Here is a 24,001-nt window from a genome sequence, read left to right on the forward strand (position 1 = left end):
AAAGCTGCGGTAATACATACGCCTGTGAGTGCTTTGAGGCCATACAGTTGTACGGGTGTGTGAGTATATATGTGCTCATGTACATGGGAGTGTGTTTATAACTGTTTACACTCTCCGGGTTCAAGTCTTTGCCCGGCCTGGTTCCACTGTGCAGGCAGGTACACACTGACAGGCAGGGAGGCGGTGGCAGCTTCTTAATCATTTCTCCCTCCTTTTTGTTTCTCTTTTGACAGTCCTTCGCTCTTGTGTGACGGCCCACATCGCCGCCCCGGCCTGCTCACCTTTTCAGGGCTTCTGAAGCGAGACTACTAATGCACTTGCTGCTCTCCTTGCAGCCTTGCCGCCTCGCCCTGAGATCCAAACTCCCGTGACAGCGCAGGACGCTCACTTTGTCTCTTGTGTTTGTCCAAAAATTGTTTCAATATGTATTTTTGGGAACGGTAATGTTTGCATAATAAATCTTTGTGTCAAATGAATACAAAGAGAGCTATAGGTCGAAACCTGGGTGGGTCGGATTGGACACTCTCTCTCTCTCTCTCCCTCTCTCTCTCTTTCCTCGTTTACTCTCCACTTTACTTTCCATTCGCTCTCTCTGCCAGGTTGTTTTTCCTGCCTGCTGTCAGTAAGTTTATGTAGACATGTATCAGGCCTGGTGCAGGCGCTGGAGCTGCCTTCTTCTGAGTAACCTTTAGCAGTTCTCATGCCCTAAGTTTTGCTATCTTCACATGACCAGTTAGGGAAATGTGCTGATAAGCTGCAGAGATATACAACACGCTACGGAGTAATCATATGCTATAAACATTTTGTTGTCATACACATTTTTAACATGATCCATTGCCTGCAAATGTATTAGCCATGTGCCAAAAAAGCATTATAAAGCTATGTTTTCTAATAAGTTTCAGGCGCTTGATACTTATGCCAAAAACAACTTATTCAGAAATCACTCCTCATTTCATGAAATTTAAACTCATCTCTTTGAGAAATCCAAAATAATTTCTGCACACACTAAGAGGCAAAGAGGGGAGGGGAAGTGATGAACCCCAATGATGGAAAATTGGACACACTCAATTATCTTGAAAAAATTGGAAAGTGGAGCTGCACATTGATAGAGGCCAGAGAAAATGAGACTTTAGCCAAAGATCAAACAAGAGCTTTATTGGCAACAACAGTCAAAAAGTCACTATGACTTCCAGTACCAATATACACATAACTCAATTTTACTGAAAAATATTAACCTCATACCGATCAGACAGCCTGACTGAGGGCTGGTCGTACATACTGTCTTATGGAGGCTGTAGCAAGCTCAGTTTTAAAGCAAGAGAAGAATAAGAACAACGACAACATATATCAAAAACCTAAAGCACCCAATAGTATCAACATAGGTTGTTTGGAAGAAGGCTAAAAAACCAAAATACCAAATCAAATAAAGGAAGAACTACCCATTATATAAAATACCAAATTGTCAGTTTTACTCTTAATGTTTTGTACATGTTAAACAGAGCAGAACCAGGCCAGCTATTTCCCCTTGTTTACAGTGTATGCTATGCTAAGCTAACAGTCTGCTGAGTGGTAGAATCTTATAACCACCAAAAGTGTAAAATCATATTAAACCAATGTGTCAATTTATTTTTCTTAAGATTAAAGAAAACATCCCAGACAGTGTAAGAAAATGTTTTCAAAAATGTGTCATTGACCAAGCGACCAATGCAAGTCCGACTCTTTGTCAGGGGAGTCTCACATTTGGTTCAGTTTATTCATACAGAAAAAATTGCGGAATTTTATTTAAGGTTAGATGCAAAATGTTCTTCAATAGGTGTGCAAGATGGGAATAATCCTTAAAAAGAATATCAATATTTGTAATCAGAGCAGCCACATGACCTTGGTGGTGGTTTTTATTGTACTTTACTGGTGACAGAAGCAGAATGGGGGAAAGAAGGGGGGCTGACAGTTTTCCTCGATGAGCCAGAGGCTAGATTGAAAGCGGGGAAGCAGGGGAGTATAGTGATATTAGTGGGACAGAGCAGGGCAACGCTATCCCAAACACAGCAGAGTGCTATAAGCCTCCGCCATAAATCTCCGAGCTCGCCGAGCCACAGCCAAGCTTGTTCAGCGCTGTGTGCCGCTCCAGAGGCCAGAATCCAGATGTTGGAGAAAGACAGTAAATAAAACAATCTATCAAAACTGAAGAACCAGAAAATAAAAATAAAAAAAGGGGGGGGGGGGGGGGTTATTTTCTGTAACTAATATTGGAACATCAGTTTTATGCCATTATCAATGAGGTTGTGTCCAATACAAGCTCACTGGTGGAATAAGTACGTTATTCCCAGTTAGGACAACACATAGTATAGCAGCATGCACTTTCTGCAGCTCAGGGTGTTTCTGAATACAAAACAGGCCTGTTCCTCTGGATTAGTTTTTATCATTTATAGATGCAGCTGGATTGAAGGGATAAACAGATATGTAAGCCTCATTCCGGGATACATATCTAAAGCTTAAAATGGTATTGTACTGAGCAGTGTGATGGTTTATTGTTTAAGACCTATATGCCTATGGATATGAACTCCTGCTGGCCTTGAACTGAAACCTGAAGAAGCCATTTGTATCCTGTGTCCCTGCTGCTGTTGTGTCTCTCAACTTTCAGTTGGCATGATAAACAAAACAGGAAAAAAGAAAAGAGAATACTCAGCTTCCAACTTAACCAGTAAATGTTAAGTGAGTGCCAGAGCAGAAGCAGAGTATTGAGGGACTTGCATGCAATTCATGCCATATTATTTCCTGTGGCATGAATTGTTACATACGAAAAGACACACGCACGTCCCATATTGCCTTGGTCTTAGTTAAAATATAACACCAGATAATAATCTGTCAAAAGTTAGCTCCTGGTGTCAGGTGTTATCAGGTACATGGTATCAAGTCAGGAAGTAAAAAATGTATAACTTGTCTCGATAATTTTACATCTTTCACTCTTTAGTTCGAACTGATCTTATCTAAGCAGTGTTGATGGACTATGAGATCTCTGCAACTTCCCATAACAAGATTTAAGAGATTTTTTGGTATTGAAGTGCACACAGTTTTCAAACATTTACCTGTTGTTGCCATTTGGAGCCGCCAACGTGCCCAAAAGCTTGCCTAATACAGCTTTATTCTGGTCCAATAGATATTCTTTGCGCTTATTTTGGAGCTTTCTGGTTACTTTTTAAGTATTAAGTGTGTTCTATGATCTAATTTCTTAAGGCAAAAATATGGTGCTTTATCAAAAAGTACATGTCAATTTAGTCATATGCTCATGCAGGTGTGTTCGACTTTCCGTTTCATGTACACTTTGTTTCTCACTAAAATTCAACATTGGTTTTGTTATTCTCTGAAATTGTGTTATATAATGGAGGTATTTAACAATTATTGGGCATCACTCAATATGCATTTGCCATTTATTCTGATATGTAGGCATCTTTACCGCCCCTGCTATTTTCTCATATAGAAATAATGTGACTCTTACCAAACTACTTATTTTAGGATCAAAGTCTTCGGATGATTTGAAATTGGCGACTCTAACCGAGTTGCTCAGATCCCATGTGTTGCATTTTTACACCAGCAGTTTATAATGACAGAGTGCAGTCATGATGCTTTACTTCTGTGGATCTTAAAACAGTTACATTTTGTGTTGAGTTCAGAAGTGTATCTGTTCATAACTTAATATCTAGAAACAGGAAAAAAGTCCAAGGTGTCCAAATGTATAATGACAGGAGATTCAATTATTCTCAAACATCAAAACTCATCAAAGGATGTTCTTTTAGACAAGCTCAGTCCATGTGTGGTGCTGCCAGTTTCGGTGGTCGGCTATTTAAATGTTCTACCAAAAGGAAATATCACTTTAGCACGCATTAAAACTGGAAGCTGGATGTCCACTTCTCATCAGCACTAAGCCAAAGAGGCCTGCCGAGTTTGGATAAAGTGGAAAAAAAAGGATGATGTCTCCTCTTGAAATGATGATCTATGCACCAGTCATGTTTACGTTGGTAATCTCCGAGGCCTGCGCAATCAAAACATCACTAATTTCACTGCAGATTGGAAACTGTGACATCTGTGTTTTCAAGACACTTTAAGCAGGACTGTTTCAAAGAAAAAAAACAGGCAACTGGGAAGCATCCATTCCTCATTATAGCCCCAGTGATGAGAAGGTGACTTCATTCTTGACCGCTCACATGTTTTGTGAATAGATATCCATAGTAATGGAAACATTATGCATTACATATCAGGGCTGTCGGTCTAACAAACATATGCCATGAGCAGGTTGGGTTGTTGAGTGTTTGGCTTGTTGACATGCTTGACTCTGCTTTGATTTCGAGGAACGGCTGTGACGTGAAAAAAGGCTTTCCATCCTATCGAGCTGCCCAGCATCAAGCTCACAAAACCCTCCTGATTGATTCTACATATGGTTCAAAAGCACTTTTCTACTCTTCATTCAGCAGAAACGGAACCTAAAGCCACTGGCTCAGATTTATTTTGAAAAAAGCTTGGACAGGTTGCTTGTTGAAGTGGTCAGGAAAGATAGAAGATAAAGTAAACAAAAACAACTTATTCGGCCAAAAGAAGATGAGGAAAACACATGAATCTGTAGGGGTGTTTGTACCCAATGTACCTCAAACGCACACCTGAAAACTCTTCACCTGATGGGGTACAAGTTTGTTTTCCGATTAACCTTTCCACCATGCATCAGCCCTTCTGCTATTTAGGAATAACTATTTACGCTGTGGGGGTGACCATCAGACAGGTCCTGGCCACAGACACACACCTCCTCCCCCTTCACACACACTCCAAAAGGGCTAAATAATCCCTCCACCTATTTACACAGGAGAGATGAGGCCACAGCCTCACCTTCAGGGCACTACTTAACTCCTCGAGTCACTCGTTGAGTAATCACAGCATTCTCCTAGCTGCCTTCCTAATTATAGAGACAGTGTGTGAGTGTGTGTGTGTGTGTGTGTGTGTGTGTGTGTGTGTGTGTGTGTGTGTGTGTGTGTGTGTGTGTGTGTGTGTGTGTGTGTGTGTGTGTGTGTGTGTGTGTGCGTGTGCGTGTTAGTGAGACACTCATTATTTAGCCATGCAGGCCTCACAGATAGTCAATTGCACAGGCTGATTTTGTTTTGCATATTATAACTATGTTCTCAATACAGTTGCATGAAAAGAAGCTGGGGTCTGTGTTGCGGCCTATAATGCGAGTCACAAGAACACACTTGTTATGTGGTTCCATGGCCTTCATGTTTGAGGTGCAGACTTTGAGTTGCACTGATGGTCTAATCTTTAGATAAATGGTCCATTTTAACTGTTACAGTTATAACCTAGAGATACTTATTTAGTTCTCTTTGGTGATTAGGGTAATTGTTGGTGAATTTTTGAATCATACTTTTCCGACGAGGCACAGTAGGCCTGCATTCTCATTGCTGTTTCCCTGAAGGGATCTCATTTTGGAAAACATATGTACAGTAGTTGATGGAAATAGGCTAGTAAACATATTGTTTACCATTTAAATCATTACAAGTTTCTTACTGAAAGATATTTAGCAAGTTAGTAAAATAACAGCTTGTTAAAGTACCATTTTAGTCACTGAACTATAACTCTCCCATATTATACGTCAACAACAACAACCCAACCATCATGGCCATTGCCTAGCCAATTCACCTAGCTAATTAGGTAACTTGTCCGCACACAAAAGTTTGCCTACCTGTAGGGTTTTATCAAGCAAACTGGGATTGAAAGAACAAGAAAGTTTGGTTGCAGCTGCACAAATCCTGATGCAAACCCATCTGTAGTTTCAGTAGAAGAAACATTGACATCACTTATTCATTTCAAATAGGATGTTAGTCTACCTACTTTTTTCCTTTTTCGCAATCAGGTCCCATAGCGGTCCACCGGAAAGGGGCGGGGCTACGTGATTTTTTCGAGAATATCGCCACAGACATCCAATTCCTAATAGGCAAATGCAATGGTTTTTGTGACGATAAAAAGTGGCTTAACAGACATTTATTTAGATACGATTCTTCTATGGATTATTACTTAATTCAACGCACATTTTAGGAGTAAAGTGATTTTTGGCTCACGTAGGAAAATTTATGTCTAATTATTACTTTTTTAAAATAAAAAAACAAGCCAAAGTTGCTCCTTAAACGTAAGTGCAGGCGCCTGGTGGGAACAAAAATCTCTGACACTTCGTGCGCAGTTCTTGGCCGAGATGTCTGACATTTTTGTACAGGGATGTGTAATACATAATACTGCATCTTTCTTGTATACGGGCAAAACATAGAAACATCCATTTTGATATAGAGTAGCCCCGTCTGCTCCTGGAAAAAACAGCTGACGTAGGGATAGGTAAGAGCCTTTATGACTCCGTGGAGCACCATGGGAAGGAGGCCTTTCCGTGTCCGCGAGGAAGGCCTGCAGCTCCCCTTTAATCCCTCCAGGATCCCTCTCTCAGAGCCTGGCTTTGCTTCGTGCGCAGCTCTTGGCCGAGTTAAAAAGGAAAGTGTAAGGGTGGGACAAATTTCACACTTTCTCCCGTGTCTCAAGCCAAAAGAAGGAGCTTGTAAACCAACTATGTGGAGGGGGAAATATTCTCTGCCACACAGACGCTGTGGTGGTTCAGTACTGACTGAGTGTGGGCTGCACATTTTGGTTGTGGATTTTGTAATCCAGTCTGAAAGTCTTTTTGTCTCTTTTCAGCTCTGCATTAAAGATGTTGATAGGGACATGAAGAAAGCCCACTTAGAATGACTTTTCAGTATTGTTGCATTTAGTATATAATGTTCTATTACTTCCTTTTTCACTTGAATGGCTTTATTTATTAAAGAGGTTCAATCTCTGATCCATTCCGCCCACAGTTTGGACTCTAAACCTACTTTAATCTGGGCTATTTGCTGCTTACTAGATACTTTGCCTTTTTAGGAATGTTTTCTTTTAATACAAACACGCTGCACCACAAAGTGACTCGATTATCAGTATATTTGTTTTAGCTAAAGGATTTATACAAGTGTTTTGTCTCGTTGTTTTCCTTGTATTTTAGTGTCTTTGAGTCTCACCGCCGCTTCGGCAGCTCAAAACGAGGAAAGGCATGAAAGTTTCCTCAGCGGGCATCTTCTATTGTGCATATAAATATCTACAATGTTGTCTAAGATTTTTTTTTTTTAATGCATGTCTTCCGTATTCCAAGCATTTAAGCCAAAACAAATCCAATATTGGCCCAATTAAAATGGGCCCAATTGGCCCAATTAAAATGGGCCAATATTTCCTAAACCTGCATGTAAATATTAGGATATGAACAACTAATTACTGAAATAATCACCCATTTAAACAGAACGTTAAATGCAGTCTGCTTATTGTTTGCCGAATGAATTGTCCACAAAAACAAACTTTTTTAGTGCCTGCATCAAGACTTTCTGTAAAGCATGCCGGCTATGCTGTTTGTAATGAACAACTGCAAACTGTAAAAGTAATATGTTGTGATTAATCATGTGAAAAAGTACAAAAAGAAAATGCAACATATTTTTGTTAAATAATATCTTACATTTAGAAAAGATAAACAATGACGGTGTGTGTTTCATTCTTCTTCACGAGTGAGACGACATACCATAACAGAGATCAAACTATTATTTTTAATGCCCACACCCTGTGTGAGAATACAGAACCCCTGCTTTAAAAAGAAGAATTCACACAAATGAGAAGTAAAAAAAAAGGCATATAATACAAAAGGTGGTTATTTTAAAACTTCCAAATAAAATAAAAGCAGCAGCATCATTATCATTATTAGTATTATTATTATTAGCATACTTATATTACTCGATTTTAGTGGTGGGAATTAAAACGTTTAAAGATGAGTACAAGGTTAAACATTAAGGTGACGTCAGGTAAAAATGATAAACTTGTGGAATTTGATGAAGAATTAAAACATGATGAAGATTAAAGAAGCAGCTTGAAGGTGAGGTGCAGGATAGAAAGGATGATGGGGGTGTGGGGTAGCTGTGGAGGGATGTTGGGTGGAGGGGGGAGCTGTCGGTTGCAGTGTCGTGAGGTGACGTCAGGTTGAGGCGTGCTGCTGGGAGCTGGCGAAGAAAACCAAAGCAACGCGGTAGAGACTCAACCAAAGCGCTGATTATCGCGGACGCAGCGTTTACCCGCAGCCGAAGCGTAAAGTGGATTTACTGAACACCTGCATGGGGAAACTCTGAGGCTTTGTTCACTTTTTTTCTGTCGTCTGCCTTTGCTGGGGATCCAACTGGTGAGTGAAACACACACAACATCTGTCAGGATGCTGATTTTAGTTCAGGTATTCGGTCAGAGGTTTGGCTGGCTGGCATGTCACTTTTGGTTCTTTTACGCTTCGGATTTTCAACATTGTTTCACACACACAAGTCAAGGTTACGTATGATTTAGAAAATTAAGTGTTGACATGTGCTGATTCCATTAAGAAGGGCTTATTGTCCGCTTGTTGGGGTCAGAGAGGCTGTAATGACCGTAGAGAGGCCAGAGGGGTTGCGTTTTTACGCACAGCGATAGCTGGAGTCACAACACCAGCGTCTGTAGAAAATATAGCAGTTAAAACGAAGTGTGTGTTTATTAGAGTGCCTGAGCATCGTTGTAAACCAGAAAGATATAGCATGTAGACCTCGTTTTTTTTCGTATCTTCTACATTGCTTTCCTCCATGCATCTCTGACGACTTAAATGAGCTAAATGAATATAAAATGCAAGGGGAGACTTGTCGAGGACATAGAGAAGCAAATGGAAATATATCTGTGTGTGTGTGTGTGTGTGTGTGTGTGTGTGTGTGTGTGTGTGTGTGTGTGTGTGTGTGTGTGTGTGTGTGTGTGTGTGTGTGTGTGTGTGTGTGTGTGTGTGTGTGTGTGAAAGGTAAACGTAAACGCTGATGGCGAGTTAGGGTTGTTGCTATATATAGAGAGCCCCAATCATGAAGTTCTGAGGGAAAGTACATTATTTTAACACAATAAAACAGAGATTTTAAATCAGTGTTTGTCTTGCATAATTACTTTGGTATAGTCAAAGTACAATAACTAAACGTATAACCTTATAACATTGGCAAATATAATTTAGCATTTAAATTCAGGTTTAAGAGATGTTGTATTACTTTGTAAATATTGTGATATTGGTTGTTACAAATGTGTCTTTAATGTATTTATAATACTTATTTTATTTGGATAAAAAGGGGAATATCATGTATTTGACTGATATTTTGAGTGTTATGTTCAAGAAAATGTTTCTTCTGATGCCGCCTTCTTCTGTCTTTCAGGAAATTGGAATGGAACTGAATCAGACGAAAAATGTTATTTCTTGTGCGGACGCAGGTATGACTTGTTCTCTTCACAACTGTTTAATGATTAAACTGACCTATTTGCGTCATAAAAACTATAAACTATCCAGTGAAAAACAATGATGCTGTCATCCAACTATGTACCTTTTGGGTCTTGGCGCATCGTCAGAACTTGTTATTGGAAAATCTCGCTGCACACAAGTTGTGCGTGTTCACAGGCATCTGTTTTTAGACACAATTTGTTTGAAATGTGGTCAATTACTCCTGCAAGGTATTTACGACATTATCATACCAGTACATATCAAATAATGAGAGACAAATGGAAGCGTGCGTAAATCTAAACCCAACTTAAAAACAAGATTTTAAACAAAGTGACGTAAGTTAAGGATTCTTGTAATATAACCTGCTACTTGTTTGTGTTTGATTTCTGATGATATTAATTTCCTGGTGAGTCGTTTTGCCTTTAGAAGACCCGAAAACATTTAATAAATAAATAAATCAAGCCAGATAGACAGCAAGCAACAAAGAGCTCAAAAAAGGTTTCAACTGTAACTCTACATGTCGTTTTTTTATTTCAATTAAGTCGTTAAATTAAAAAAGGAGGGTTTTGATAAATCTTGATTTAATCACACACCAAAAGCAAACCAAATGGGCCAAGTGTAGACTTGACAACTTAAGAAAATATCTGTGGTTTTATGTTTACATTTCCTTAAGAATATATTAATTTATATTAATACAGGCCTGATCTAACTAGCATAACACACATTGGAAACAATTATTATACAGACAATTCTAGCTAAAAAGAGGTTTCGCGTGCTGAGATAGTTTATATTGCTACTGCTCAGAGTAAATTGACTTCAATAAAGTTACAGTGGAATATATTTAGATAATAAACACGTTTTATTGTTTTTGGGGGGAGGGTAAATTAATATCAAGAATAACCTTTTAGTTTGGGACAACTCTGTAGTTTTTTAGGACTAATTCCACGTTAATTTTAGATGTGAACCGTTTTTCTATAAAAGCATAGTCAATATCTACTTGGCTGAATACACCCAATAAACAATTACCTCTATACAACTTGCTTAAGATGTCCCAAAAAAAAAAGCATTTATTGTATACCCGGTGATGGTCATTAGAGTTTGTGGTTTTATTTACACCTGCATAACCTTTGTCAGGTTGTTTGGTGGTTGTCAGGCTTTGGGTCAAACGGGCCTTGGACCATGCAGGGAAACAATCACCAAGGAAATAATCAGCTCTGTCCTTCTCCAGTTACCCACCGTGTCCAGTTACACTGCTGTCCACCAGCTTTAATTTTCTATATGCTTTGTTTTTGCTCCCCGCGGTTCTAGCTCTACATATATTGGTTGCCTCAAAGTCAAGATAAACAAACGTACTGTAGACCGATGTATTTTATTGTGTGCTTGATGTGTGATTAACGTTGGCCCCCAAGTTTATTTTCACTTCTTGGAGGAAAAATAGGAGTGTTTGCATTTCCACTGGCCTTTAACCTGTCCTGCCGGATGGAAAGGCTTTTTAACTCATCCATCACACGCAAGTGCAGGACGCTGGCATGGATGCAGCCTGGGTATTTAGATTACTCCAATCTATCAGCATGTAATATCTGCTGCTCCTGCTGCTGCTCTGCTGCTGCTGCTGCTGTTGAGCAGCAGGGGAGGGTACAATCAGGAGCTCCTCCATATGTGCTGTAAATCCTTTAATTTTTCTACGGCACTTCAAGGGTCAGTGGGTTTATTATGATTTGTATTCCACTAATGCACCAATATTGATATACTTTTAGAAAGGGGATTTTCATGAACACTATCTGATATGTTCCTGTTCAGTATTTCAAAGGTTCTTTCCTAAAATTATTGTAGAAAGACTGCAGTTCTTTACCGTTAAGCTGCACTATTGCCATCCATAACCTTTGTGAGCCATATGCTATTATAAACGCAATATAATCATATTTAACTAAATGCACGATTCAACCACGATGCACTCATATTCCACTTCCGCTCTCTTTATAACCGTTTTACGCACTTGTATGCAGCTTAGAAAACGAGTAAGCATGTACTGGAAGTGGCTTTCTGCTCAAGGGCACTTCAGTTGGCTATCGCGTAGCTATATGTGAGGGTCGAGCTTTTTACAGCACACACCAGGCCACCCGTGAAGCATGCTGGAGCTGGATAATCTAATAATGACTTAGGTTGGCTATAAGAATCAAAAACACTGAATTGGTGTTTTCACCAATTCACTTTCTCAGATTTCGTAATTAAAATTAAATAATGTATCAGTCCTGTAATGCGTAGAAATATAAAATGTGAGCCCCGTTTTTCATAGAACATGCTCTTTGAAGAGAGGCTGAACAAATGATGGAAAAAGTGATTGAGAGCTTTTACAATTGTCTTTTGAAAGGGCCTTCGGGGGAGTTTTCCGGTCGGACGGGGATCTCATGTCAGAAGTCACTGTCATACAAAGGCTCAAAATGCTCGAGACTGGTGCCGGTGACAGTCCGAGCACCAGACGGTGAGGCCGGTACGCAGTTGGCGTTCCATAGCATTTGGGTCAGCAGGTCAGCCGCTTCCACATTGCAGAAAAGACTGCAAGCTTATAATATGCAGTCAAAACAAATGGCAAAATTGAGGTAATTTAGTGATTTGCACTTGGTTTTCTGGGCGTATTTGCGCAAAGGCACAACATCATATCTGTATTTTCCTGTTTAATCACTTAGAGCTGATTTTAATCAAAAGCTAGCCTAAATAGTGCTGCTCTGTTTGGATAATTTGGCTCGTTTAATTTGCAAAAAAAGTACCTAATTCAATGCAAACATAGGTATCACGTTTCTGACTCTTTTGGTAAATGTTGCTTTGTTTTGATTGTATGAAATATAATTTAAGTTTTATTAGAGATATATATTAAAACCAGCGATTTTGCTGTCTGTATATGTACAATCATTCTAAAAGGAGATCTTAGCATAAACTGGGGTACAAGGCAGAATACAATCAATAATATGCTGCGAAAGAAACAAAAAGACAAATCAATCCCTGACTTCCCAAGATGCACCACATTTACTTAAACAATAAACAAACATTAATGCATCCTCTGGTGCCACCCGGACTCCGAACTAATTGAAATAAGGATGCTGGGCCTTCCTTGTTTTGTGACGCTGCAAAGCTTTCCAACAAAGAGGGATACCGTAAAAAAAAAATTAAAAAAAAATCATTTCCACTGCAGCTGCTGTATTGCATGTCTTACTCCAGTGCCGCACACACTGAGAATTGCAAGTCAACATCTGGTGGAAGCTCTAGTTCTCCACAGACATGAACGTTCAGAGGGTTACAGTACACTTTGCTGCGAGTCAATGCGCGCACTGTGCAAGCCTGTGGGGGATGAAAGATCGAACCAGAAAACATCAGAAATTCAAACGTCTGATTTGAATATCTGAAATCTACTTTTAGCCTCTTCACAAATGTCTTATCTGGGCTAAATTATACTACAACACGTGAGTTTGTGTTCCAAATGTGCTTAAACACTTTCTCCAAAAAAGTCCGGCCAACCACACTGAAAATATGCAAATCTGTCACCATCAATTGACACATTAAGATGATATGTAATCAGATGATATTATAGAGGACCATCAATCATAGCAGGATGTTGTGCTGAAAGATTGGTTTCCAGAAGTGTTGTCAAAACGTGCTGTTGAAGCTTAGAAGTTGTTTTATTCATGTTGGATTATTTTTGGGTTTAGTGGATCGTGTAGTGCTAACATATATCTGCTGCTATCAACAGATTATTTCAGCCTGATGTTTGTCCTCTTAATGAAATAACAGCCCAGTCACACAGCGTGTGAAGTCATCAGAGCTCTGACCTGCCTGGCCTTTATAGTCCTTGTTGTTTATTTGTCAAAGGGAAACAATCAGCTGATAGAGCGACAGTGATCAGTTTACAGTGAGTGCCGTTATTCATTCACACAATGATTTTCATATCACCGTGCACTTTTCATACTGAGGAAACAGTAACTGGGCAGGCCCGTGTTAGATGGCAAATGTTTGTACAGCTCAGTACATATCCGAGATATACATTGTGTGGGTGCGTGTGTGTATGTATAAGCGCACCCAGCTGCACTGGGGGGGTCAAACATACCTGCACGAATAAAAGGCCTATTTTACTTCTAAAGAGAAAAGCGTTGCATTGCGCGCTCCCGACAAATGAAAATAGAAGTTATACGCTGCAAAAAATGTCCGCCTTTCAGTCTAATAGCGAACCGTAAATGACGGTGTAATAGTATTTGATGTTCCTGCACTAAAATACGTTGAAGTGTTTCTAATTTGCATGCGATAAACCCACACTTCTAGTAAATGGTAGCACTTTTTTCACTTGTTTTAGGTTGACGTCAGAGTTATTAGGGTGGATGTTTTCTTGCAGTGGGCAGTGGGTGGGACTCGCTGATTTTGGGGAGGTTAAACCGAGCAGACGGGGGCAGAACCGGAGCTCGCTCTCAGTCACAGCAGCAGAAGCTTTCCCATGCACTGAGCAGTCACTTCTGGAGAGGGAAAAGTGGCTTCGGGTTTTCATATATTTTCATCGTGGAAAAACAACACTATCGCTGGAAATTCGCTTTGTCTGATTCATCCCCTCATGTCGTGGTGGATTTTTTAGCTGTTGAGGAAAAACGTTTTGTACTCCCAAGGATTCACCCAGTTTCCTCTTTTGTACGCATCCTTCTCTTCAAGGTGGGATGAATTTGGACAGAATCGCAGAGGCAGTGAGAGCCCCGCCGGCCCGCGACGTGGCCCCCGCGTTTCATTTACCGAGAACTTCAAACAGCAGTCGAGAAACTTTAGAGAACTCAAGCAGCGAGTCTTCAGACACAGAGTTGGCAGGTACACAGTCAGAGTGCTTTTCGCAACTCGCTTCCTTCTTCTGAGTGCAATAACAGTTTATTTTATGTCTCCACAAGGACGGGCAGCAGGCATCTTGGCAGTTACGGAAAAGGAGACAATATTAGTTAACTTGGGTCCGCTGTGTTTGCTTATTATAACAGCAATGGCGATTTATCTCCGTGTATTACGATTCCGCATTCATGCTGTTAAATACATTTAAACAGTGCAGTAAAGTAACGTTTTGTTTGTGTATGCTCTGCAGTTTAATGTACATAAATATAACAGAACAGGGGGAATATGGTCCCGTTTTGGTGCAGTTACACCCCTTTTGTTGTTTATTGCGCTGGCTGAAGCGGACACTTGGCAGGAACCGAGGTCTGTCAAGCAAAAATGTGCAGAACAGCCTGGCCTGCTGTCAGTAAATGCATTAAAACAAACTATAAATATTGAGCCCATCCACCAATCTAAACTGAAAGCCAGAAGGTCTGTATTAACAATCCGCAGAGAAGCTTTTTGTTCTTCAACTTGGCCGGATTTTTTTGAAAAATGAAATGTCTTCCCTGTCTCAGTTAACATTTGGAAAAAAATACCAAAAATGGCTGAATGTTTTTAGTTCTTTCGTTGTCAGTTAGGGGGCTTAATTCGATTATAACAGTATGACTTAACGTTTCAACGTTGCTATTTTTGGGGCAATATTCAAAATACTATTTTTTGTGAATAACCTTTGCACGTGTTGACCCTTCAGTTTAATGAGGCAATCTTGTTAGAACACGAATACAAGATAGCAGTCAGGAGATAACACCTCATCCTAAAGAAAGTAATATTGATCTATAAACGAGGCAGACCTCGTCTGCTCGTCTTGACTATCGATTCTTTCAAAATGTGTTTGAAAGAATCGATACTAAACTGTCAAACATGTTGGTAAATATTTGACTTTATTCTGTCTTTCCAGGTTTTTCATGAACAATTTTGTAAAGAATATATGTAGCCTATGGGGTTGGTTTTGCGTATTCCATGCTGACCGGCGTTTTCTGTAATTAATAATACAAAGTTTTAGTTGTGTGTTTTTTGCATGTCGCTGCACTAAGGTCTGAAATGTTTGGCTTTCAATGGAAAAATCCACGTTTTTGATGCAAAATGTTCCATAGATGCAGCAAACACTAAATGTACTCCATTTATGATCTACAGAAAAGGAGAGAAGCGTTGAACAAAGGAGCGATGACGGGAACGTGGACGATCCCAAGAAAAAGAAACAGCGGCGGCAGCGGACTCACTTCACCAGCCAGCAGCTACAGGAGCTGGAAGCCACTTTCCAGAGGAACCGCTACCCGGACATGAGCACAAGGGAGGAAATCGCTGTGTGGACCAACCTGACCGAGGCCAGAGTCCGGGTAAGATACCGTGCCGACAGCCGTGCGTAAAGAAGAATTGAGAAGTAAATTGTAACGTTTCCCATGCCCTAATATTGTCTCTCCTGTGCAATATTCTATATCCTTTAATCCATACTCTTAATTGTCGTCTTTTATCTGGTTCATCTACTCCAAAATCTTTTCTTGGACGTTTCTCAGAAATAATGCTGATCTTACAATGGAGACAAAAATAGTTAGTGGGTGGGAGAATTTTCGATAAATTACATAAATAAGTGAAATCTCCAACAACCATAAACTAATGAAATAACGGAATCGTAAGCAATAAAGAAAAATGAACTAAGCAAATATAATTGTTAGCATATACAAAACTATACCATAGTAAACTATCAACTTGCAATAAGAGCTTAATAACAGAGGTGTGCTGTTAATGCACTGAATTCATACACATATTTTGTATTCAAATTAACATTTTGGGGCGAAATTTACCAGTGTTTTTTTTTCTTTCTAACCGTAACCCTAACTAAGTCGAGCTATTTTTTTCAAAAAGACACGGCAGCGTTACATTATCCATGTAAACAGACTTAATCAGAAAACAATATTTCATAATACTTTGTTGTATTGAGGTTATTTTAGTGTTGCTTAATGATTAAAAAGCCTTTTAACGGAGTTCAAGTAACATACCGCAGTGACTTTACCAACTCAGTTATATGTGCGACACCATTTCAGAGACCCATTGTAGAAAACCTGAAAAAAACTAAAAATGTTGCAGCAGTAGTGTGGCATCCGAACAAGTCACGCCTGCATGCTTTGGTCAGTGCATCCAAAAAGTAAGACTTCAATTATTACAAAATACAATTAAATCAACACTGTGCACGTTTCTTACACAGGCAGTTTACGTCAAATAATTTAGGCTAATGTAGAAAATGAGCAGAAGTGTATGCTGTCTCAAACGGTTGGGATCTGTTGGAATTGACATTTCTTTTCGAGCAGCTAATGGAGCCAATGGAGGATTTGTTTTTTGATGACATCACACCAGTCTGGACCCAATATGTCCCCGTGGAGTAGACCGTGCATAGGCTACAGCTAAATCTACCTGGAGCTGTGTGCAATAAATAGAAACTGCGTGTGATTATATTTAATCCGGGACAATGTTTGACATGCATTCATAACCAACTTTAATCATAATATTTATTTATTTATGATAATACAGAAGTAAATAGAAAGAAAAATAGCGTGCGTTTTACTCATTGCGATTATTCCTGCAGGCTGGTCTTTTCTCACACAGAAACGTTCGTTAAACACAATTCAGTTGGTTTTAATTTACAGCAACTGGCGCCTCACCGCCCGTCCTTCAAAAACCCTCCGTCTCAAATTGCATTAAAACATGCATACAGCTATTTAAAGTGCAGGGGAAAGTTTCTTTAAAAAAAAATCTCCAAACAAGTTTAGAGTGCTGGATTTTCACTTCTGGAGCCAAAGATACCGAATGTCAAACAGTCAGTCTTTTATTTTGGCTGAATAAAAAGAAAACATTGTGAAGCTCATGGCGTGACAACGCGCAGCCCGGAGATGTCTGGTTCATATCTGAGCATTTAATAAAATGTTTTGACATTTTAAAGTGTTTGGACTTGACCTTTTAAGGTCAACTGTGTTCAATCAAGCTTGACAGATTATATTTGGAGATGATCTGTGTGGGTCCAGCTATTTTGAATACATAATGAGGGTTTATTTGTTGTTATGCTAATTTAAACCCAAATCTTGTTCTGATATATTTTTTTTTTTTGCCTCGGTTCAGGCTGTGCGTATTTCCCCCGGAGCTCTGTGTCACATTGCTCACGTCTTTGTGGACAATTTGTCCGCAGCACTGTTCCCTGCTCGACTATAAATAGCTTGTGCACGCCCGTGTGCTGATACCACTTGTAAACTGTTACTATTATGAATAAAATAATGACTCGCAGAGTGCCGACTATGGATATTTTGTCAGGTTTCGATCAGGCGTGACAATACCCAGAGCGGCACGTTTCTGCACACTCATCCCCTGCGCGTTTTATTCATGCTGTACACTTATTGGTTTAGTTTGGAGTGTCTGACCCACATACTGATTTAGTCCACACAAACTTAGACCTTAGTTTTACGCTCATGAAACACGAGTTAATTTCATCTTTAGACATTAAATAATAGGCAAAAACCTTTTTAAAACGTAATACTATTACATAGTATTAAGTTAAGATATTAAGATATTACTTAGAACACATATTTGGCTCAAACTTCAGGTCAGAACAAGACTATTTTGTTGGCTATTACTATTGTTTTATTTTAATAACATATCAATCTAGTCTTTTCATTTACATTTTGTGAACACTTCTTACATTTGTCATTCCAGATTTGGTGTCGGTAGAGATTTTAATTTAATCGAAAAATGTTTATATGCTATACGAAATTGGTACTTTCATAAAATATATTTCAGCACGTTCTTTGAAAATATTTTCTCTTTCGTTTGTAACTCCTTTTTAAGCAAATTTAAAGGAAAATGTTACTGGATGAATGTGATGCTTATGCTTGCATAGTAGCATATTTACATCAGAGCTGCAGCAGCTGCGCTTGTAATTTAGTTTGCTGTGGAAGACAAACTATTTTAATAGCCCTGATACAAATCGTCGTTCAGGACTGAGGATCAATTTCACATGGGCAATTTGTTATTTGCTATATTTTAGAAGTTACAAACTTTTTAAAATAACATTTGCATTTATAGAGCCTTTAACTGCTAACTTTGCACTTGGCAATGAAGCCTCAAGCTGAAACTACAATCTCAGCCTTTATTTGACTACTGTAAACCATTTTTAGATATTAAAAAGAAGTCCTTGTAAGAAATGTCAATGCAGCTTAAAATAAAAAAAAATGGTTTGTGTGGTGTGTCTTTACATTATGCAATTTAAGCGAGAAATGTTTAAATACTTTTTTGCTTAGATGGTTGTTTTTAAATAAATAGCAGTGTGTGTGTGTGTGTGTGTGTGTGTGTGTGTGTGTGTGTGTGTGTGTGTGTGTGTGTGTGTGTGTGTGTGTGTGTGTGTGTGTGTGTGTGTGTGTGTGTGTGTGTGTTCTGATAGCGGCAATTTATTTGGGTGCATAGAAAAAATAAGATAGAAAACGATCCAGGTATCATTATTAATAAAATTATTTGAAGTTGGATTTAATTATACTACATAAGATTATTATTATTAATGTTCTTACTATGTCTCTCATCCAGGTGTGGTTCAAAAACCGTCGGGCTAAGTGGAGGAAGCGGGAGCGCAACCAGCAGATGGACCTCTGCAAGAACAGCTACCTACCGCAGTTCAGTGGTCTCATGCAGCCCTACGAAGACATGTACCCGGCCTACACCTACAACAACTGGACCAACAAGGGCCTAACTCCGGCACCTTTATCCACCAAGAACTTCACCTTCTTCAACTCCATGAGCCCCCTCACCTCGCAATCCATGTTCTCGGCTCCCAACTCCATATCCTCCATGACTATGGCGTCCGGGATGGGTCACTCCGCCGTGACGGGAATGCCCACCCCGGGCCTCAACAACATCAGCAACCTGAACGGGATCGGTACATCCGGTATCAACTCGGCCATGTCGCCGTCCGCTTGTCCGTACGGGCCTCCAGGCTCTCCGTACAGCGTTTACCGGGACACTTGCAACTCCAGCCTGGCCACCCTCAGACTAAAATCCAAACAGCATCCAACTTTTGGATACAGCAGCCTGCAGAGTCCCGGATCCAGCCTGAACGCCTGTCAATACAACAGCTGACGGGCCAAAAACCCTAAATCCTAGTCTACAAATATAAATAAATATATATGTGTTGAACAGACACGGTGTCAAAGCGTTCAGGCTATACCTGCGGATGGGGGAGAAAAAAAAAATCAAAGACAACTAAACTGGATTAGTTGCAGTCAGTTTTCATAAAAAAAGAGAAAAAAGGATTATGCGGGTTAATGTGTTTACCAATGAACTTGCACAGCAATTGAAATGTCCATTTTTTTTGGATTTTAAAAATGATGAAGATGTGTTACATTGCTGCATTGTACATATAAAAAAATGTAAATATATACAGGTCTAACATATAAAACAGACGATGGGAATTTTTTTTTCGTTTTTTGTGCTTGCTTGCTTTTGAAGACTGCTGGGGGGTCTCGACTTAAGGTTTTGCAAGGAAAAAAATAAAGTGTCGCGCATATCATGATTCCTGACTCAATAAGAGAAAGGTAGCCTATATTGTAAATATATTATACCGCTTCTGTGTTCTTTCTATTTACCGTTTGAACACTCCCACCGGCCCGTTTGACCCCATTAATGCTCCCGTTTAGTGATTTTACTTTGAAATGTTTTTCCCTTTTTGTTTGCTGAAATAGAAAACCCCGCATGTTTAAACTTGAGTGCAACGTATTTTGTACGATAATGTAAGTCTTTGCAGAGCTAAGTTCATTGGCCTAAACTGTATACAAAAGATGATTCAAAGTCCCGATGTGCTTATGTTAACATGTGTGTTTGAATAAACTCCAGGAAAAGAAGGTTTATTTCAAGTATGTTTCAGAGGAAAAAACAATTGGCCGGTTTTTTCCAAAAGGAGCGAAATCAATAACTTTTTGATCCGATAAAATCATTATTTTCAGAAGATTATTAGTGGGACTAACAAGGACTAAGGATATTTTATTTAGCTTGAGTTACATTTGAAACTTTCTTGCCCTTTACATTTGTTCTGTGGAGAGAAATAATTCTAATACATCTTGCAAACATTAAGCTTTAGGTCTAGGAACAAATCCGATCATTGTCCATTAAGCTCTTATTTTATACTGTTATTTGGTAAGTATAAAATCAGTAGGCACATTTCTCGATGAAGAGTCTTAATCGCACCTGATTTTTATTTTATAATGTACTTTTTTTACTATTCTTTTTCTATTTGTGCCTGATCTACGCTCTCACCACACTATAATAACTTTAACTATATTTCGCACCGATCAGAGGTTGAATAAAGTATGCCACATGCGTGTTGAAGACATTTATACTATATTTAAACTGCGCTAATGCAAAACTCCTGTCAAATTGCGTCAAATAGGCCTACAGAAAAAATATGTCTGCATACTTATTCTGTGACAATCCCGCACACGTCAATGCCATATCTTGTTTTTTGACACCTGCAGAAATCCCCATATCTATATTACTCACCAGCGTGCTGATATTAGTGCCCAGCACAATTGGCAGTCATGATTGTGTGCTTTAACTGATAGTGTTCATGCTCTATTTCAAGAGAGGATAGGATTAGCGGAAACACTTGAATAAACCGTGACAGGTTGCTAATAATTCAGTCTTTATGACATCTTAAGAATTCTGATTTAGTTACAAATGCACTTTTTAATTTTCTTCACAAACATTTCTCTATTCTACAGATTATGGATACGTCTTTTCTTTATGGTGCCCTTTTTTTGGTCTCCAATGGCAAATTAGTTATTCCTATAAAATATTTGTATAATAATATATTCCTATGATATTTCACCACAGTGAAATCAATTCAGTTTACTTGACTTTGGTGGCTTTAGACTAAGTGTTCTAGTTCCTCTATAATACTCCAGAAATAAATGTAGCCTAATCTTAAAGTTTTGTTTAATGCTCGAAAGCGAATTTATTTTGACCACCAGGTGTCTTTTTGGAGTATGTCTCCTAGGACTATAATTTAAGTTTTCACCATGAAGTAAAGTATGTTATCTCCTTATTATAGGCTATGCCTTTTACAAGAGATACTCTGCAAAACGTAAAAAAGTTTGTTGATAATTAATAGTGGGTCATAGTGGCTCTCTAAAACATGTTATTCTTTCTTATATAGGCTACATTATTAATAATGTTGTGATATATTATTTTGTCCTCTGTATAAAGAGCAGCTTTATGCTACTATTTATATTATATAAAATGTAACTAATGCATATTAGTTACATTTTATATCAAATATACTACCTCTTACGTCTATAATATGGCCTATACCTGTAACATTTCACCTATCACAAAATATAGTTTTATGTAATTTGGGTGCTTTTCTTGTGAACTCAGGCGTTCTCCTAAAGAGAGCTTTTAATATTGCTATAATATTTTAGGAGCGATTAGTTGATTGTATATCACACAGCCAGCCAAAAACATATTCGTCCAGCTCCAAAGACACAATGCACAGCGTTACTATATCTGCAAATAATTTCTTCAACTTTTCCCCAGGTTTAATTAAGCTTTTTTGTCGTTTAGGTTCACCATTCATAACAAGTCACAACAGTACCGGCAACGCGCCTCGCTTTAAATTCTTTCCATGGGCGCGCCCGCGTTCTCTCAGAGCGGGCATGCGCACAGGCTGTAATTGCAGCTATCCGCTTTGATTTGGAAATGTTTGACGAGAGGACAAAACACACTCAAGGTTCATAGTGATTGGTAACGAAAACAAAGCGCGTATACTGTCGTAGAGGCTACCCATGATACTCGTTTCCGGTTATAAATAAGGTCACTGTGAACGCGCCTGAATCTGGAGGACAAAGTTCAACAGGCGGTTTTATAGCAGGTACATATTTGAACTAAAGTTTTTCTGGTATGGAAATCCCCACTTCTCCGGAATTATTAGAGAGACTGCGAAATAAAATCATAGAATATAATGTTGTAATGAGTTGGGCAGTGTTATTCAGGATTCATTCTCTCAAATTATAATACTTACACACAATTATGACATAGTATTATCACATGTGTGTTTTTCTTTGAAGTTCAGCTCTTTACCACAGAGCTTAAGTTTACAACAGGTTATATACATTAAAAAATATATATATATATTTTCAAAATCCCTCAAAAAGAAAATAAACAAATACTTGCTGCTTTTTTGTTTAACTTTTTCCATGGTTTCTGGAATTCAATCAATGAATCAAATGCACGCTGTACCACATGTTTAGGCCCAAAAGCACAACTGGATATCAACACGACCAGATTTGCATTATTTTATGTTGTGGCATTTACTTTTGTCTTATAGTGCTTATGTGGTGGACACTCCTTATGACCTGGGGCCCCCGAAGATAGGAATACGGCCATGGTGGCATTTACACTGTCGTATGCATGAGATTAATCTTAATCTTAATTGCAGATACGCTAAATGGTTGCATAAATAGGGTCTATCTTCCGCTTCAAAAATGTAAGATGTCTTCATTTGGGGGGCATATTTCATCCATGCCCAATTTTGCAAACATCACCCAACATAAAATGAAAGAAACTTTTATTGTTAGCCAATACACTTCCGCTGCTGACATCTGAATAGTCTCTATAACCCTGTTCCTACCCTAATTAACAAAACCAGCACCGCTACACCACGGCCTACCCTGAGCTTTGACTACAATGCTGCTCAGCTTCTGTTATTTTTCTGGTGCCAGCACCCTGCAGCAGCATGTGATCCTGAAATCTGCACTACAGCTGCTGCATCCATAAACACACCAGGCCCCTGTTTAGATCCTAAACTGTAGTTTATTCAGAAGCACTACCTAGTCTTTATATTTTAACAATACTGACTCTGTAATCAAACAAGCAGCAGGGGTCTATTAGGAAAGGACCGGCCTCTATCTCTAATGATGAAGGTGACTTTTATCTCTCTCAGTGCAAAAGCAGCTGCTATACCACAAAAACAGTAGCCCAAGCAAATCAGGTATATGTACTTAACTGCTGACCATTTTCAACAGCAAACCACTTTGTTATGATCATCATGAATGTGTTTCCAGTTCAGGAAGCCATTAGTTCCCATTCATTTCATCTGGTATGAAGATGAAATACAATGGACCTGAACTGGTGTGAGATACAGTGCAGACATTCAAATAAACAAGAAAAGCATACACTTACTGTGATAGATGACTTATCTATAGATACATGTATAGACCATATTTTAAGTGTGCTTCAAGTCTCTGCAGGTTGATTTTGATACCAGCTTAAATCAATCAAGAGTAATGGCTGCTTGGGGTGGAAAAGCATTTGGTCCAAATGCTCTAAAAGAAAAAGTTGACATGATGTGAAATATGTTGTTGAACTTCCTATATGATCCTTTACATCTGCATAATGTAGTCCTGAATATCAAAACCATCTTTTATACAATAACGTGAAGGTATTTCAAATCTTAAACATGAAGAGAACAGAAAACAATTTCACAACAAAGTGAATACTTGTATTTTTCAATGAACAAAATGGACACACCATTAAGTCACTGTTTGGTGATGTGTATGTTATTGCAGTACAAGCGAACAGCCAAAAAGTCACTGTGAAAGTGAAACAAGACTGACCATTCCGGAATTAAATGTTGACTTTTTAAATCCCATGAATCACAATCAGCACGACTCTGGATGCATTTTTTCTTAATGTGCATATGCTAAAGAAACCATAAACATATTT

General features: G+C 38.8%; 1 protein-coding gene across 2 annotated transcripts; it reads left to right on the plus strand.

The window, feature by feature from the left end:
* The first annotated feature begins 8,139 nt into the window (after nucleotides 1-8,139).
* Nucleotides 8,140-20,124, plus strand: pitx1 (paired-like homeodomain 1). Of its 2 annotated transcripts, XM_063896198.1 has the most exons (5): nucleotides 8,140-8,269; nucleotides 9,297-9,351; nucleotides 14,048-14,197; nucleotides 15,386-15,588; nucleotides 18,815-20,124. In XM_063896198.1, the coding sequence occupies exons 2-5, from the start codon at nucleotides 9,306-9,308 to the stop codon at nucleotides 19,361-19,363; spliced, it is 948 nt and encodes a 315-aa protein (XP_063752268.1). In that variant the 5' UTR covers nucleotides 8,140-8,269; nucleotides 9,297-9,305; the 3' UTR covers nucleotides 19,364-20,124. The 2 variants fall into 2 exon arrangements, with proteins under 2 accessions (XP_063752268.1, XP_063752269.1); XM_063896199.1 differs by lacking the exon at nucleotides 14,048-14,197.
* Nucleotides 20,125-24,001: the final 3,877 nt, after the last annotated feature.

The sequence above is a fragment of the Eleginops maclovinus genome, chromosome 11 (genome assembly GCF_036324505.1).
Source record: "Eleginops maclovinus isolate JMC-PN-2008 ecotype Puerto Natales chromosome 11, JC_Emac_rtc_rv5, whole genome shotgun sequence".
Lineage (NCBI taxonomy): Eukaryota > Metazoa > Chordata > Actinopteri > Perciformes > Eleginopidae > Eleginops > Eleginops maclovinus.